This window comes from Anser brachyrhynchus, assembly GCF_964034855.1.
Source record: "Anser brachyrhynchus genome assembly, chromosome: Z".
Classification (NCBI taxonomy): Eukaryota; Metazoa; Chordata; class Aves; order Anseriformes; family Anatidae; genus Anser; species Anser brachyrhynchus.
The window spans coordinates 37,752,754-37,770,227 of NC_137697.1; the positions used below are offsets into that span (position 1 = coordinate 37,752,754).

The following is a 17,474-nucleotide window of genomic DNA, read 5'->3' on the forward strand; positions in this document are numbered from 1 at the left end:
GGCGGAGGGGAGGCAGGCGCTCTCCGCCGCGTCCCGCGGGCTGCGCGCCGAGGCGCTCGCCCCTCATTCCCCCCCCCTCCCCGCCACCCGCTTGGCGTCGCCCTCGGCGAGGCAAAAGCGGGGAGCGGCGGCGCGGAGGGGGAGCGGCGGGTGCGGCCATGAGGCAGCTGCCGTACTTCTGCCGCGGCGAGGTGGTGAAGGGCTTCGGCCGGGGCTCCCGCCAGCTGGGCGTCCCCACCGGTGAGCCGGCTCGGGCCGTTCAACCGCCGCCGCCGGGCGGCGGGAGGAGGTGGGGGGCCGGGGCGGGTGGGCGCCGCCTGGGACGCGCCCCGTCCCCTCGCCCCTCGGTTCCTAAGCGCACGAAGCGGCGTAATTGCGATTTTTCACCTCAGATTGTCGCTGGGGGCACCGCGCCTGGTAACCGGGAAGCTTTTTGGGGCAGGTCTCGGGGTGCCGAGCTTGCGGCCACGCCTGTTAATTACCGAAGGCTTTTGTCCTCCTGGTATTTAAATACCCGCTCGGTGTCGCGGGCTGGGGGAGGGAGGTGCCGCTGCCTGTGGGCTTCGGTGGGGATCCAGCAGCCGTAAATTCTTCCAGAGCAGCTTGGCGTCTGGCACGGCGAGATCTGCCCGTCCCGAAAGTAACTGAGGAATAAATAGTTGCTTGGGAAGGTGCCTAGGCTCGCTGTGGAGGAAGTGTGACTTAACCGTGTAGTTTTCAAAGAAAATGCCAGAAATCCACAGATATAAACGCCCTTAGAAGCAACGTGTATAAAGGCGGCAGGTGATAAGGATCGTACTTTCACACATTTTTACATACTTACTAAGTAATTTTTCTACTACCTGCTAGGTAGTTTTGAGGTTATTTTATATTGCGGAAGAAGCTTGTTTTTTTTTTTTTTTTTTTTCTCTTTGACCTTATTAAAGCTGTAGTGGTCATCCTAATCATGAAACGTGTACCAACTGAACGTTCGGCATATGTTTCTTAATGTTTGCTGCAGAGTGGCATGTATGTAAAACAGCACGTGCGAGAGATCTGATAACTCTGGTATTACCACAGGGGCTGAATTTTACAATGCTGTTTTATATTTCATATCTTGCTAAGCGGCACGTTACATCACAGTCGTCATCGCGCTCATAAGCGTTCAATTTGTAGGCAGAAATTATAAGTCTTGGAAGGTTCTGTGATGCCCTGGAGTTCCACAAGGTCACTTAACGCTTTACCCTTTCTAAAATTTTTGCAGCAAACTTTTCTGAGCAAGTAGTTGAAAGCTTTCCGTCTGATATCTCTACTGGTATATACTATGGATGGGCCTGTGTTGGAAATGGAGATGTGCATAAAATGGTTTTGAGCATAGGATGGAATCCTTTCTATAAGAATACTAAGAAATCAGTGGTAAGAGCTTTGCTTTGTGCGGTACTTTGCCTAGAAATTCCATTTGCTGTTAGAAATGTATTTGGTATCAGTCTTATATGTTCGTATTTTGAAGAGAAAATAGTCCCTGTAGCCAGACGGGATGTAGGCATAGATGAATAAAGCTTGTTCTCTTTGTCCTATTCCATCATTGCTTAAGTACTTCAGAGATCAATATTTATCTGTTTCTGAAACAGTGGTTGCTTATGGTGCTGATAGCTAAATAAGCATAAGCATAATAGGTGCTTTGAATTGACTAGGTATTGAGATCCCTAGCGTGAGCTGGGATGATCTAATCTTGTCTATCTATATTAAAACTAAGAGATGTGGGGGCACCTTGATATATAATTATTTTCTGTACTTTTCTTAAATGATGGAATCCATAGATGTGGTGCTGTGGCTTGATATACAGAATTAGTATTCAAAAATGTATAATAACAGGATGGGGGAGTTAAATTCTGAGCTGTGACAGCAGCGTTTTTCTTGTTGTCAGGTGCTGGTGTTTCTCCTGAGCCTTGCAGAGAGCTCTTTTTTAGTTGTTGAAAACACTTTTGTTTGGGCATGAATCTTTTCCTTCGAAGATTCTAAGTTTATGACTATTCTGATGCCTTTGACTTTTATAAACATACACTCCAAATTTTTTGCAGCTACCTTTTCTGAGCAAGACATAGGATGGGGAATCCTTCCTCAGCTTTCACTCCTGGAATTCTGTCGTTCATTTTCCAGATTTTATCATTCAGAGCTACTTGTAAAACCAGTCCTTAAGCCAGCTATTTCAGCATGTCTTCATAGTTGTTTCATCATGAAGTTAATGAAAGATTAAGGTTTCTTTGTTGTTTGCTGCTTTATAAATATTACTTCTGGGAAGCAGTGAAACATTTCTCTTGAACATTTCTCCTTTTTTTTTCTTCTTTTTAATTTGGCTATCAGAATACTCTGTGGTGAAAAATATTTCTTAAACTCTGTGCAAAGTACAGTCCTCCCTCCTTGCAGAAGCCCTAGCCTCCTAATCTTGCATTGTACATACTAAACGTCTTCGTTTCATTGGTATGTGTTGTGGTGAATTTGTGTTAAAGGTATTAGCTGAACATACTTACTGTGGGGGGGAAAAAGTCCCAAGTTCATCATAAATGCCAACTAATTTCTCTTCCTTTAGGAAACACACATTATCCACACCTTCAAAGAAGACTTCTATGGAGAAATCCTCAGCATAGCCATAATTGGGTATATTCGACCAGAAAAAAACTTTGATTCCTTAGGTCAGTATCACGGAATTGTCTTATTCATGCAAGTAATATGTCTTCACTTTCTTTTTCTTCATAATGAGTTGTTTTACCTCTTAGCCTTTGAAATTTCAGTACAATGTTTCCATAAGCTAAATGTACTAATGTGTAAGTTAGTTCAGTAATAATAATAAAAAAAGCTCCCACATCTTGTTTCAGTCTAAATTTCAGTTGTCCGAGGAGTAATTCTAAAATCATGATCTTGTTGTAAAAGTATTGGTCTAGTCTGTTCATTTCTTTTGAAAATGCAGTTCTGTTAGGATTCAAACAGTTTATGAAATTGTTTTGATCTTTTTCTAAAATTAATTTTGGAACAAGGTAGTGACTACAGTGGAGGAAAACGCAACCCTGACATGTTTGAAAAAATAATTTTGCCTCTCCAACCTTGTTGTAATAATTATATTCTACCTCTGTGATTTTTCTGTCATTCTATGGAACAAGATATTTACGTTTGTTATTGTGTATTTAGAATTCTGATCAGCTTTTAAATACCCCTATTCTTCTATTTTTAGAGGCACTCATTTCAGCAATTCAGGAAGACATTGAAGAAGCAAAAAGACAGCTAGATTTACCGGAACACCGCAAACTGAAAGAAGACAACTTCTTTCATCCGCCAGGAGGCAAAATAGTAAACAACCACTGAGCAAACAGATGAGCTTTTTTCATGCTTTTTTTTCTCCTGTTCCTATTGTGGATCTCTTATATTTGCACTGCTTTTGTAGGTACTTTGTCATGTCTGTCTAGGCAACGAGATTGGAACCAACCATATAAGGGGATTTAAGTTTGCTCAAGTGAATTGATCAAACCCAGCCATTCAAAAGGAGTAGAAAGTGGTTTTATGTCCTTTTGGATAAATTGTGCATCCAAAAATTTGCAAGTGTTTATAGAGTCAGTAGCGCACATAGAACATGACTAAAGTGAATTGTGACCTCTTCAGCCTGAAGGGGTGTAGAGTTCACTTAAGTGAAGAGCGTCAGTTTTTAACATACAGATGTTATTCCAACGTCTTTTCCCAATTTTCTGTAACTTTCACATCTGGATTGTAGCTAGCAGCTTAGGAAGTTTTGTTATTGATTGAAAAATTTCCTGTGGTGCAGGAAGCCAATGATTAGATAACCATAACAAGAATAACTCTCTATGGTTCTTATTTTTGATGTGCTTTACAGCTGTTGTAGTTGAAACTGTCGTTTCAATTGAAATTATTTATTTTAACTTTATTTGAAATAGATGTAATCACTGCTGCTCATTGATTTACTGAAATCTGAGATATGTACAGGCAACTGTACAGAAATATATGGGAATGTATGACCTCTGTAGTTTCCTTCAGAGGTAATGTTTCACTGAAATTCAGGACATGAATGATAGGATGAACATTGATGTACTGTAAAGGTTGAGGTTCTAAGGATGTGGAAATGCTATAACAAGACTTCTGCTCTTTGGGCTCTAAGACAGACGAGGCAACTTTGCATTTCTATCTGCTGCTGACACACCCTAGGTGAAGAGGATCTTGAGGTTATTCATGTATTGACAATAAAATGACTGACTTAAAGGTTAGTTTAAGGTACAGAAAAACGCCATCAGCCCTCCACACCAAGCGTACGTAAGATCCAAAGTTTTGGTTAACCAAGCAGATCAATATACAGATGACAGCCTTTGGGGATTCATGTAATAAAACATCAGCACTATAGTAGGTATAGGGTATTTATTGCAAGTAAGTGCACCCTTCGCTACTCTGAAACGTATGCACATATAAATAGAAGTGATATTGTCAAAATCAATAGTAATTTGGGATAATACTAAAAATGTATGATGTGTGATTCTAAATCTGTTTTTTTTCTCTGATAGATTTTTCTATCCCCTGCTCAGCAAGGGGAGCTAGGTAAGCTGCTGTGACTGTCATCTTCATATTCTTCTGATATTGGCTTGTGATGTGGCTGAAATATTTTCTGAATTTGAAAATAGTTCTGTCAATATGTCTAACCTGTAGTTCTGCATCAGAACTGTCACATACAAATCGGGAATGCACAGAACTGTCCCATACAATTTGGGAATGCACAATTCCTGTAGTATAACTTTCTGAATTTACTCTTTCTCATAACCCATCTGGATCCTACATTTCAGTCTAGGGTTTAAGAGGGCTTTAAGAAGGTAGCTTTCTCAGTCTTCTTTGTGGCAGGTGCTGTGAGGATGCTAGTTCCACTTCATACTGTCTAACTTTGAGCCAGCACCTGGGGATATTGCTAGGGAAGAGGTCTTGAGTGAGTCAAGGTGTCCTGTTTGCTGTGAAGAGCTTGAACAGAAACGTGAGATGATTTAAATGAGTTGTTCGTCAGTGATGTTGATAGCAGAAACAGAAGGAATACAGAACTGGGGGCACTCATTTCTGCACGAGCACTTGTTAGCGTAGACATTTTGATCTGCATAGCCAAGGTGGTTATATACTTCTCTGCTGAGATGCTGACAGTTCTGTCCTACCTGTTACCTGGATATTTTACACATGCTTCTGCCTTCTTAAAAGAAGAATATTAGGAAGAAAATTCACTTATTGGCAGTTAGAAATACTTTCTTTAAAAGAAGAACAAAACAACCTAGTGGACTTTATAACTTGTTATGAACTGTATGTAAAAATTTGTAAAAGAATTGTCTTGCAGAAGTAAAAGTTGAATTTTTTTATTTTAAAATGGAGGGATGAAGGGAATTTTTTTTTAGGCAAAGGCTGGAGGAATTCTTGAGACTGTAACATTTTGACATTGTTACCTTTTTATCTTTTTGGGAAGAACAAGTAGGGGTCACAGAAGTCTACTAAATGTGTTGCCAAATACATATTTAAAGAATAAATTGATGTTTGTCATGGTACTGTAGCTGAACTCTCATAGCTCCCCCATCTGTTCTTCCCGCTCTCCGTTTCACCTGCACACCCGCATGGGTTTGCAGAGCTGAACTCTCTCTGTTTTTTCCCCAGTAATTTCATGTGTCTGTTGTGGAAACCATAGTGCCTTAAGCTGGTTGTCCGAGTAATACTTTTCTGTATCTGCTAATAAATGCTACTATCCAAAATTCAATTCACTGGTTGTAGAACCACCGTGCTATGGACAGAGAACAGTGGCAGAGGCAAAACTTGAAAAACTTTGTTTGCTCTTGACTCTTACGTGAAGTATGGCGTATGGATACAATGAACTAATGAACTGCTCTGTGTATGCTTGTCTTCAAATTAGAGAAAATGTTATTAGGTTCATTTGGCTGAGTGTACCTGTCCACATTATTTAAGATAAAACATTATATGTCGACTATTTAAGCTCAGTACATAATCCCTAGCACAGTACAGACTTTATGAAGGGTTATATTTTTGTATTATATACAAACTTGATGTTGTCAGTTGATGTCAGTTGATGTTGCTGCACTGTACCATTAATAAAGGAATTGTAATTGTCAAAGTTAAAATCCTTGTCATAGGTTTCCTGATTGATCATATCTGATGCAAATAAATCATCTTAGTGTATTCCTTAAAATATTATGAAGGAGATGCTTTAGATGTATGTCATTACTCTGCTTAAACTTCTTCCAGATTCAGCAAAGAGCTGTTCTTGCTTACAAGCTCAGTGCTGCAGTATTTGTGTTCAGTTACTTGCATTTCTTCTGTAAGGCACTACAAATAGCAAATGAAGCACAGAGGTGTTTCATTTCTCAATTTGGTTGAACTAGAGGGCCACTTAAATTGTTGGAGTTTGAACAGTACAAGTTTTTTCAGTTTCAAATACTTTCTCAAGTAAAACCTAAGTGTTTTTCATACTCTTACCCGCCTCCCTCTGAAGTCTGTTGCTGTTCTGAAATGAAGCTTGTCAGCAATATGAGAATGTCTGTATCATAAACTTTTTGCAAACTGCGTGTGGGTGAAAATTGTTAAAAGAGGGGAAGAGAGTGCGTCTGCCTCCTCCTGCTCTATGTAGCCAGTTTGTTGCCCTGCTCCGGCTGGTGGTGCAGAGCCCCCTCACTCGCCTCACTCACACTGGTGCCTCCAGGAAGCTGGTTTGGGAAGGCACACTGTCTCACCCCATGGCTGGGGGTAGGGGATCTCACTTGCTCTGGTAGCTGGCATCAATTCCACTCACGCACACAGGTCCTACTACCAGCTGGCGCTGAGACCGCTGCACTCACACTGATAGCTGGCACCACGGGCCGCAGTGCCCATTCCCCAACCTGACCCCAGTAGCTGGCACTGATGGTGACTCACCCACATCCAGGTTTTGCCAGTAGCTGGCATGCAGTCCTTGCAGCATGCACACACACACAGGAGAGAGAGCGGAACTACACAGAGAGATAGCTATGAAACGATTTAATGAGAGAAATTACAGGATATTTGGGACAGAGCGTGGTCATTAGGTGCACTTGGCCAGACAAGTGAAATAAGTAGCCCTGTTTTACACGACTGGCCCTTTTATACCCTTTCGTACCCCCCTGCTTCCCAATCTGTTCTTCCTGTCCCCCCCATCCCCAGCACACCCCCATGGGTTTGCAGAGGTCTGCAGTTTCTGCAGCCTCCACATCTGGGGTCTCGGTGCACAATCTGATCAGCTGCCAGGCTTATCCTTCCTGGAAGTGGCTTCTGCAGCTTGCTAGCCCATCGATTAGCATGACTAGGAGGTTTGTATCGAGTCATTGTCTCCCACCTTAGAAGTCTTCAAACAGCTCGTCCTGCTGGAATAAACATGCCCACATTCTCACATTCCCTCATCAATTAGTGTGACTGACCAGATTTGATTCCCACCATTGCTTCCCTTCTTATTATGCCTTGTTGCCTTGGATGAGGTCCTTGACCAGATACCCCTAAAGGAGTAGACACTCTCCTACATACTCTCACAAAAATTACTCTGTTAATGGTGGCACTGAACTAACTGAGGTCCTAATAGCCTAAAGAACTTAAGCTTAGCAGATACTAAAAAGCATTTTTTCCTTGCATTTAGAAAAACTTGGGGCCCAATGCACACAGAAAGTAGTCTGGAGTAGTTATTAGCACAGGCTTCTTGTATAGGCAGTTATGTTCTAAATTGAGATAGAATAATAGCTTTAAAAAGCTATAGAATAAAAGCTTTAATAGAAACCAATGGAACCAATATTCAGTTGGTGTCCTTAGTTTGGGACAGATTCATATATTGATCCTGACAGGGAGGCCATTGTGCATCAAGGACTCAGTAACCCACATCACAGGTAGCCTGAGTAAGCGCAGACCTTTGCTGTGATGCCTGATGCATGCAGAGTGGTCGTCAGGCTGTGTTTTGCTGCATGAATCTCTTGGCTGCAGGAAAAACTCAGATAGCACACTGTACCAGAGGAGCGTGCAGGCAGCTCCCACTTGGTACCAGCCCTTAGACCGTTCTATTAAGCCATTTATTGTCAGGCCTTTCTTTCCAAGACCCAGAAAAACCTTGCATGGCTTATCTCTCTCAGCTCACGCCCTTCCCTGGTGCAGAGCAGTTTGCTAAGTATGCAATCTGATTTTGACCTGCATCTCAGGGTCCTGAGGGAACTGGCTGTTGTAGTTGCCGAGTCTCTCTCCATCATATTCAAAAAGTCGTGGCACTCAGTCTAAGACCCTGGTGACTGGAAAAAGGGAAACATCACTTTCATTTTTAAAAAGGGTAGAAAGGGAACTACAGACCGGTGAGCCTCACTTCTGTGTTTAGCAAGATCATGGAAAAGATCCTCCTGGAAGCAATGTCAAGGCACATGGAGGACAAGAGGGTGATCTGAGACAGCCAGCATGGCCTCACCAAGGACAAATCATGCCTGACCAATCTGGTGGCCTTCTATGACGGAGTGACTGCATCAGACAACAAGTCAACACCAAGCTGAGTGGTGCAGTTGATAGAACAGAAGGATGGGACACCATCCAGAGAGACTTGGACAAGCTTGAGAATTGGGCCCACATGAACCTAATGAAACAAGTGCAAGGTGCTGCATCTGGGTCAGGGCAATCCCAGACATGAGGACAGACTGGGAGAAGATCTCATTGAGAGCAGACCTGCAGAGAAGGACCTGGGGGTTCTGGTAGATGAAAGGCTCAACATGAGCCGGCAGTGTGTGCTTGAAGCCCAGCAGGCCAACTGCGTCCTGGGCTGCATCAGCAGAGGGGTGGGCAGCAGGGGAGGGAGGTGATTGTGCCCCTCTGCTCTGCCCTTGTGAGGCCCCACCTGGAGTCCTGCGTCCAGGGCTGGGCCCCCAGCACAAGGATGTGGGGCTGTTAGAGCAGGTCCAGAGGAGGGCCACGAAGGCCTCCCCAGATCAGAGCAATGGAGCACCTCTCCTATGAAGAGAGGCTGAGAGAGCTGGGTATATTCAGCCTGGTGAAAAGAAGGCTCTGGGGACAACTCATTGCAGTTTTCCAGTACTTAAAGGAGGCTTATAAAAGATGGAGAGCAACTTTTTGTTAAGGTAGATGATAGGACATGGGGGAATAATTTTAAGCTAAAAGAGGGAAGATTTAGTTTAGATGTTAGGAGAAAATTCTTCACTCTGAGGGTGGTGAGGCACTGGCACAGGTTGCCCAGAGAAGCTGTGGATGCCTCATCTCTGCAGGTGTTCAAAGCCAGGTTGGACAAGGCCCTGGTCAACCTGGTTTGGTGGGTGGCATCCCTGCCCATGGCATGGGAGTTGGAACGGGATGATTTTTATGGTCCCTTCCAAGCAAGCCATTCTGTGATTCTATGACATGCAATGAGCAAGGAAGGAGGAACATGAGAAAAAAGTCCGAGCAAGAACTGTTTAATATAATGGATATCTCTGTTAGGGTTACCTGATGAGGTTTTGATAGCTGGGGTTTCTGCAGGGGTGGCCTCTGTGAGAAAAGTCCAGCAGCTGCCCCTTATTAGAGAAGAGCCAGTTCCAGCAAACACCAAAAGGGACTCAGGTCTGGCCAGGGCCAAGCCAGTGATGCTGGTTGTGTCTCTGGGAGAGCAGATGGAAGAAATGGAAAAAAAATGATGTGCAACAACACAACTCCTGGGAGATGAGTGAGAAAATGTGAGAGAAGCAGCCGTGCAGCCCCCAAGGTCAGTGCAGCAGGAGGGCAGGAGGTGCTCCAGGCAGGCAGCAGCAGTTCCCCTGCGGCCTGTGGAGAGGCCCCTGGTGGAGCAGGCTGTCCCCCTGCAGCCCACGGGTCCCACACGGAGCAGATCTCCACGCTGCAGCCCGTGGAGGAGCCCCCGGTGGAGCAGGTGGAGGTGGCCTGGAGGAGGCTGCGGCCCATGGAGAGCCCCCGCAGGAGCAGGCCCCGGGCCGGAGCTGCAGCCCGTGGAGAGGAGCCCACGCAGGAGCAGGGGGTCTGGGGGGAGCTGCCGCCCACCCGTGGGGGACCCGTGCTGGAGCAGTTTGCTCCTGGGGGATGGATGGACCCCGTGGTACGGAGCCAAGTGGGAGCAGGGGCAGAGAGTGACCATGAAGGAACAGCGGAGACGAAGCGTTAGGGACTGACCGCAGACCCCATTCCCCGTTCTCCTGTACTGCATGGGGGGAGGAGGTGGAAGAGGGTGGATGGAGGGGGAAGGTGTTTTTAGTTTGCTTTATTTTTGTTTGTTTGTTTCTCACTGCTCTAGCTTGTTAGTAATAGTTAATAAATTTCATTAATCTCCCTACGTTGAGTCTGTTTAGCTCATGACAATAATCGTTGACTGATCTCCCTGGCCTTATCTGAACCCTTGAGCCCTGTTCATCGTATTTTCTCCCCCTTTCCCTTTGAGGAGGGGGAGTGAGAGAGCGGCTATGGTGGAGCGTGGCTGCACAGTTGAGTAAAACCACCACAAATACCTATGATTCATCAGGAGAAAAACATCTCAAGTGCTATTTTAGTCTGTGGTAATTTATGTACTTAAGTTTGTCTTACTTTCATACCTCTTTCTGGTTTGAAATTCTAGTCTGAGTCCTAAGCCAGAAGTCACGTAATAGTCATACAAGATCCAGAGTCAGTTGAATAGTACACTGCTAAAATGTAGTCTGACTTAGGGCGTAGCCTGTAATGGAAGGTGGCTTTGGCCTCTAGGCACTTAAACTGTAACTCCTATGATCTGTTTCACTTCCTTTCTTGCAAAACTTCTGAATAGAGTCAAGGAAGAAGGAAATTTGTCATTATTTACATAGAACTCCATGGGAAAGAGAAAGGCTAAAGCACGCTGGTAACCCACACTTCCCTTTGAAATCAATTTTTATACTGGATTATATGAGAGGTAAATGGATGGTAAAACTGTGCAGGAGATATGAATTTACAAGATCCTTTTGAAAGATCATTATCAGTGAGGTACAGGGTGAGGAAAGAAGAAAACAGAAAAAGGCCTTGAGATAAAGAAAAGCCTGAGAAGCAAGAGGGTGAGAGAAATTTACCTAAGATAAAAGGAATTTGAGGCTGGAACTCAGGAAACAGATGGATGAAAGAGACGCCATAGCAGTTTTGGTTTTTAATATATGTTTCCTTCAGGTTATCTTTCTCAGTACAGGGGGTGAAGGAGAAGGCAGGAAAACAGAAATAGTGCTGGCTTTTGGACATCTGAGGATCTGTGGATTTAAACAGCTGTGGATTTGACTTTCTCTACCTTTACTTCCAGGACAGTGTAAAAGGCGTTATTTCAGATCCTTTTATACTATATTCTGCACAATTATTACTGGTTTCCTTTGTTGTACTGTTTTCTGTGAAGTTTCTTCAGATGTGTCAGTTAGTCTGAGTCAGAGTCAGTAGCTCTGAGCCCAATGACCTGTTACAAAGTTTGTCATTCTTGGCAAACGTGCACTCTTAGCAGGCAGTTCTTACTGAAAACACCATGAAGCTGATACGGATCTGTAGGGAGCTTGTTTGGGCAGCCTTGACACAAAGGGGTAGTCTTAGGAGAAAATTATTTTTTTTTGGAGAAAATTCTACACTTTTAAACTGCTGCTTTAAAAACAAAACAAAGCAAAACAAAACAAAACAAAGCAACTCTTTCTCACAATTCTCTTGCTCATATAATTTCTTTCTAATGTTTTTCATCAGTTATTTCTTGCTATATCAAGAAGACATATTTGTAGGCAATTGTCTGCCATCTCATAAAACACAGACATTTAGGCCTGATCATAAAATCATATAACATCAGCATAAAATTGTCTTCCTGCAGTGTTTTGGGAACAGTTTTTTCATTTGAGCAGCCATCTGAATCCCACCAAACACACGACTTTTAGGGAAGGAGATGTCAGTACTGCTGCTCTCCTAACAAATGCTGTCTCTCCTAGCAAAAGGCTCAGCTTTGCCCGTGCAGCTTTAGTTCCACGAGGTGCTAAAAGCATCTCTTCTGCTCTGTGACATCTGGGGTCTGTGACAGTACATTAAAAGCTCTGAAAGCCAGAAGGGAAGAATCACAATGGAGTAATGAAAGAACGTACAGCTAAAAATTTCAAAATATGGTTGAAATGTTATGTCCAAACCAAAGTATCTCTGAACCGAATTGGTATTTGAGAAGACTTCAGATACATATTCAGAAAGATACTTTTGTTCCAGTCTTACTTGCAATTTGGGCAAAATTATTTTAAGAAACACTTTTTCGGTTGTTGTTGTTGTTTTACCATTCAGGGTAACTTTATATACAAAAGTTTTCATAAAATAATGATAATGTTCGCCAGAGAGCCCATAAAACAAAATCTCACCATGTGCCTTTCTTGCAGTGATTTCAAGCTCAGGTTTAGCTTGGATTAAACCTTTGAAATTTGATAAGGGTCAGGTTATGTAAACCACCAACAATAATGAAGTGTAATGTTAATCCAAACAAGTGTAGGAGGGCATTCACAAATAACCTTTTTCAATAATGCCTTTTGAATTTTCACTCTTTGTTTCTTCCTTTTTTTTTCTTTTTTTTTTTTTTTGACCAACGACAACAAAAGAAAATACTTTATTTATTTATTTATTTATTTATTTATTTATTTATTTGGAGAACTCCTTCAGATAAGAACATGAGTTGACTGAACAGATCAGATGTGCTTTTCCAAAGTGCCTTGTTATTATATTGCTTTTAACAAATACAAGTCATTGTTTTGTCCTTTGTAATCCCTCACATGATTTTGAATTCCTTCCTTAGTGAAGGTGCAGTAGCTAAAAGCCTAAAATTCAAAGTGGAGGCTTTACACCTATCCACTGAACTCTTTTAAATTTACCCACAGAAAGAGCCTGAGGTTTTCAGGAACACTTAACACAAACAAATAAATAAATAATCCGCTAAGGAATTGGGCCATAACAATTAGGGTTTCTCACACTTACTTCCTTTGTAGAAGGCAAGTCTATGTGATTTACATTTCTAGACCTGATTATTGGAAATCTAAAGGAACTCTGCAAGACAGCAGGCAGCCAAAGCCAGACTTCTAAGGCTCAGTTTGCTCTCTTAGCCACCTGGCCCTACTATTGATGAATAACTGCACTTTCAAGGTAGGTTTGTGCAAAGAATTTGTTCTTCCACAGCAAGGAGTCATAAAGAGAATCCTTTACTGTAGTATGATATATCGTATGCAATGATAGATGTAATGACAGAAACAAACAAACAAACAACAACAACAAAAACAACATTGTGATGTTTCTTTAAGTTAAACTACAAAAGGAGTAATATTTTTTCCCTTTGGCATAGTCTGCACATGCCAAACCCTGTACAGCAAAAGTGGAAAATTTCTCTTGTAAATGCTTGCTGTGTATTTCAATTCCCTGTATTCTGAGAATGTAGTTAAAAAGACAAAGTCCTTTTTTTGCAGGTATACTTATAGACCATATTTCACTTTGCAGTAAACCCAGAATCTGTGTGTGTGTTGAAAGGTTATTTAACAACTACCAGAATTAAGTTTAATCAGACATTGATGAAGCATACAATATTTCAGATATTTTTCATATGAACCATGAATATAGGGGAAGCACTTGGAACAGAGTTACAGTCACAAACCTTTAGCATCATGATGGACAGTTTCTCTGGAAAATGTGCTAAAAGATTAGGAGGAAAAAATATGTTAGTTTTGAGGATCACACATATGCCAGATAATATCAACACAGAAAAATTGATAAAATCAAGCAAAATCACCTATTGTACTACAAATGTCTGTGCAACTATAGTTGCATAGTACTATACTACTGACACCTTATGCAGTTACGTTTGCCATGCAGATAAATACACCCATCTTATTTACTTTGTCACCTTTTCAGTAGTGATTGTTAAGGTTCTCAATAAGTCTGTGAATGCACAGTTGGAATCAGTGTTTGTATTAGTTATAATTCACACACATGCATACTGGGAAAGGATTCACTCTCTGCACAATACACAGAAATGTAATCTCTTAAGTGGCCTACAGTTGGGGTGCTACTTAAAAGCCTAGAACAGATTTATGTAAAGCTTTAGGAAAACAGTATGTTTTTAGAAAACATTCTCCTCTCACAATATCTATTGGCTAAAATCCTGAGCTCAGCATGCTAAGAAATAACCAAACATACTTAACTAAATTGCTGTAATTTAATAACGAAGGCAGCAGAGCAGAAAATTGTGAATTAGTAGTTATCTAAAAGAATAACTTCTGTTGTATTCAAGCTCATATTCTTTATTGTTCTTCAAGAGCCTGCATTTAAATTTACAGTAGACTGTTGCCTTCCTGTCCCATATATGCCATACTATCATCTTCATCATCATCTTCATCTCCAGTACCAACTTCTGTACTCTATCATTTGATCTTGTCAATAGTTTGTGCTCTTTGTTGTTCATGTGGGAAGGAAAGGCTTTGGAGTGAGTTGTCAGCTTCTCCTACCTACCTTTATTAACAGCTGCATCTATGGTTCACTGTTTCTTCCAGAAAAATATAATGGCTTTAATGAGAAGTAAAATCAGATAACATTAAAGAAAGTGGTCTGGTTTTGCTTTCAGGTGGTAGAGTGGATCATAATACATTCTGTCATCTGATAATACATCAACATATATGTAATCTGGTACATATATACGTAATACAAATATCATCTGAAAATAGAAATTAAAAAATACATAAATTATATGAGGTCGGGTGCAAGTGATCTTTGTTTTAAATGACCCAGTCGAACATTTAGGCCTGCTTAAAATTATTAATGTGTTAGACTTAATATCTCACGCTTCCAGTACCACAACTGTGCTATTCTAGCTGTGATGGTACAGGGATATAAGCAGAGAGGGGGTTGGTAGGACAGCTGTGTGTCTTAGTTTAGGAATAATTAAAAAGAATCAGAAAATCCTCCATTCCTCTTTTAGTTGCTTCTAAAAGCCTTCAGAAGTTGTCAAAGCTGAACTCCAATTTTTTCATTAAAACTGATTATGGACTTTTTCTAAATATGCAAGGTATCCAAATTCTCATTTTCTTTCTTAGCAGCTTTGCATCCAACTTTATTATTTCAGTCCTGGGCAGTTTTAAGTTCTGTGATTTAGCACCAGTTATGTATGTAATGAAACAAGCCATAAATATTACTGAAGTGTTGAAAGAGACCTTGATTCTGACAAGAGAATTGATGCAGTATAAAATATAGAGAGCAGTAAGATAAAGGTAAACAGAGAAACTGAAAACTACTGCTGAAGAACGTTTATAGAAGCTAGTAATGTCAAAAACATGTAAAGCTTTACAATTAAAAATACATATTTTTTCAGTGAAGTACTTTCCTTTTTCCATTTAATCTTCGTTCCTTTGGCATCATTTGTCATTTCCTGTAATACTTGCCAGTCACCACCAGAGGGGAATGTACACAAGCAGGTGGGCCTCGGATGTTTGTCATGGGAGACCACCTTTACCTTTACCTTTACAGTCAGATACAAATGTTTAAAGGTCCCAACTTGAGTAGTTCTAGAAGAAATATAAAAATCTTACAACTCATCTTGTTTTTTAATTCTGGACAGTTAAAATGAAAATTCTTCCCATGACAGAGCTCTTATTGACTACAGGAGGAGTGGAATCATGCCTTCCTTTATTTAAAAAGAAAAAGAAAAGCAATCGTTTTCACATTAAAAAATTCCTAGAATGCACAGATATGATGCAGAAGATTTGCTACAGAAACCTCTTCAAGGTATTTGCAATAGCATAACCAGAGCTTTCTGAAGAACAGCCTTGCAAATATGTCAGAACATTGGTCATGTGAAAGGCAAAATGCATATATTTGGCCCTTGAACTTATGATGAAGGAAAACAGCAAATGACTGGTTTCAGCCATAGAAAGATCTTTCACTCATCAAAAAAACTTTACTCAGGATAGTATGACAACTGGGCTTGTGTAACAGCGCATGAAAACTAATTAATGACAACATTCTTGCCTTCATAGGAAGAATTGCCAGCTCAGAGGCTTCAGCCCTATGTTTGACCTATCACTTTTCCTCATGTAAAAATGAGTCTCAAATAAGAACAAATGGGGTTCATGGCTTGCTGTTGAGCTGGTTTGTTGTGTTTCTTTCTTTGTCGAAGACTACAATCCTGTACTTGAGGATCCTATAAGCTTTCCTGTATATGTATATATATATATATATATATATATATATATATTTTGTCTGTAGCTGTTATGGTTGCACATGAAGTTTGTAAATTTAAAAGTAATATACATGATGTTGTCTGATTCTGAAGACATTATGAACCAGAGCATCAGAGAGAAGTGTGAACCAACCATATTCCAACAATGGAGCATTGACTGTTGGGCTAAAAAAAGAAAAGAAAGAAAAACATTGTATTTTCTCATTATAGTGTTCTGCTACTTTTTATAGGCAAAAATGTATGACCTTTTTAAACCTACTGATCTGTTTTTGTTATTATGTGTATATTCTACCCTGTTTGTTTTGTTTTGCTTTCCAAACTAAAATGCCTTCTATTTAAACTTCTATTCAGACCAGAATCTGACTCAACGTCACATTGATTCTTGCCTCTGTCAGAACGAGTAACAACTTCAACAGACACCCAGCTCAATCTCACCTATTCTTTTCCAGAAACTGAGAAACTGAATCATATTTTGCCCTTTCCTGAGTTAAGGTTTTGTGTAGCTCTGAAGCTAAAATAGTGCTTTGACAACGCAGTCTATTCCAGCACTTAAAAAACTGAAAGACTGAGAAAGACTGATATTTTTTTTTTTTTCTCATCTGGAGTTGTTCAACATGAATCAGACAATGGCAAAGTTCCTTGAAAACTAGTGCTCTAAGACTTCAGCTGTGATCCCCAAACAGAATTAAGAAGATGAACAAAATTCTTGCTTCACTTAAAACAATTTCCCAATATTTTATCTTTTTTTTTACTTAGGTGAATTTAATTTGAACCATCTTCCAGAGTTTCTTTGTATGGGTTTTTAAACAGATTAAATGAGTCCCCAAAATATTTAGGATGAGAAATTCAGATGCAAAAAAATTGTGGTCCTATTCACATGCCCCCTGCTTTTTTTGTATGTTTGTTTTGTTTTTCTTTGTTTGTTTGTTAAACTTAAAAAAAAAAAATGACATCTCAAGCCTGAACATATATTGGTAGAGCAAAGGACATAACTAAAGAGACATGATTTTATACATAACTTGTGGTATTGGAAGTAGTTTATGATCCTTCCTTTATAATTTTTAATCCTGCAACTGCATTATTAGAGTTCCTATTAACACATATGCAACCTCTTTGGGCTGTCTGTTAGTTTACTATGAAATCAGGTGGTGGCTGGTACTGAATTCTCACAGAAAAAGCAGATATTGCTCAACGTTTTCACTTTCACAAGATTTTCACATACTCTCACATCAATCTTTTCATCCTTTATGAAGAGGCTGTGCCAACA

At 40.7% G+C, this 17,474-nt stretch overlaps 1 protein-coding gene across 1 annotated transcript; it reads left to right on the forward strand.

Moving 5' to 3' along the window:
* The first annotated feature begins 1 nt into the window (after window position 1).
* Window positions 2–6,137, forward strand: LOC308185875 (riboflavin kinase-like). Its single transcript, XM_080574522.1, has 4 exons — window positions 2–240; window positions 1,244–1,395; window positions 2,570–2,672; window positions 3,209–6,137. Exons 1-4 carry the CDS (start codon window positions 159–161, stop codon window positions 3,337–3,339), a joined length of 468 nt encoding a protein of 155 aa, XP_080430648.1. The 5' UTR covers window positions 2–158; the 3' UTR covers window positions 3,340–6,137.
* Window positions 6,138–17,474: the final 11,337 nt, after the last annotated feature.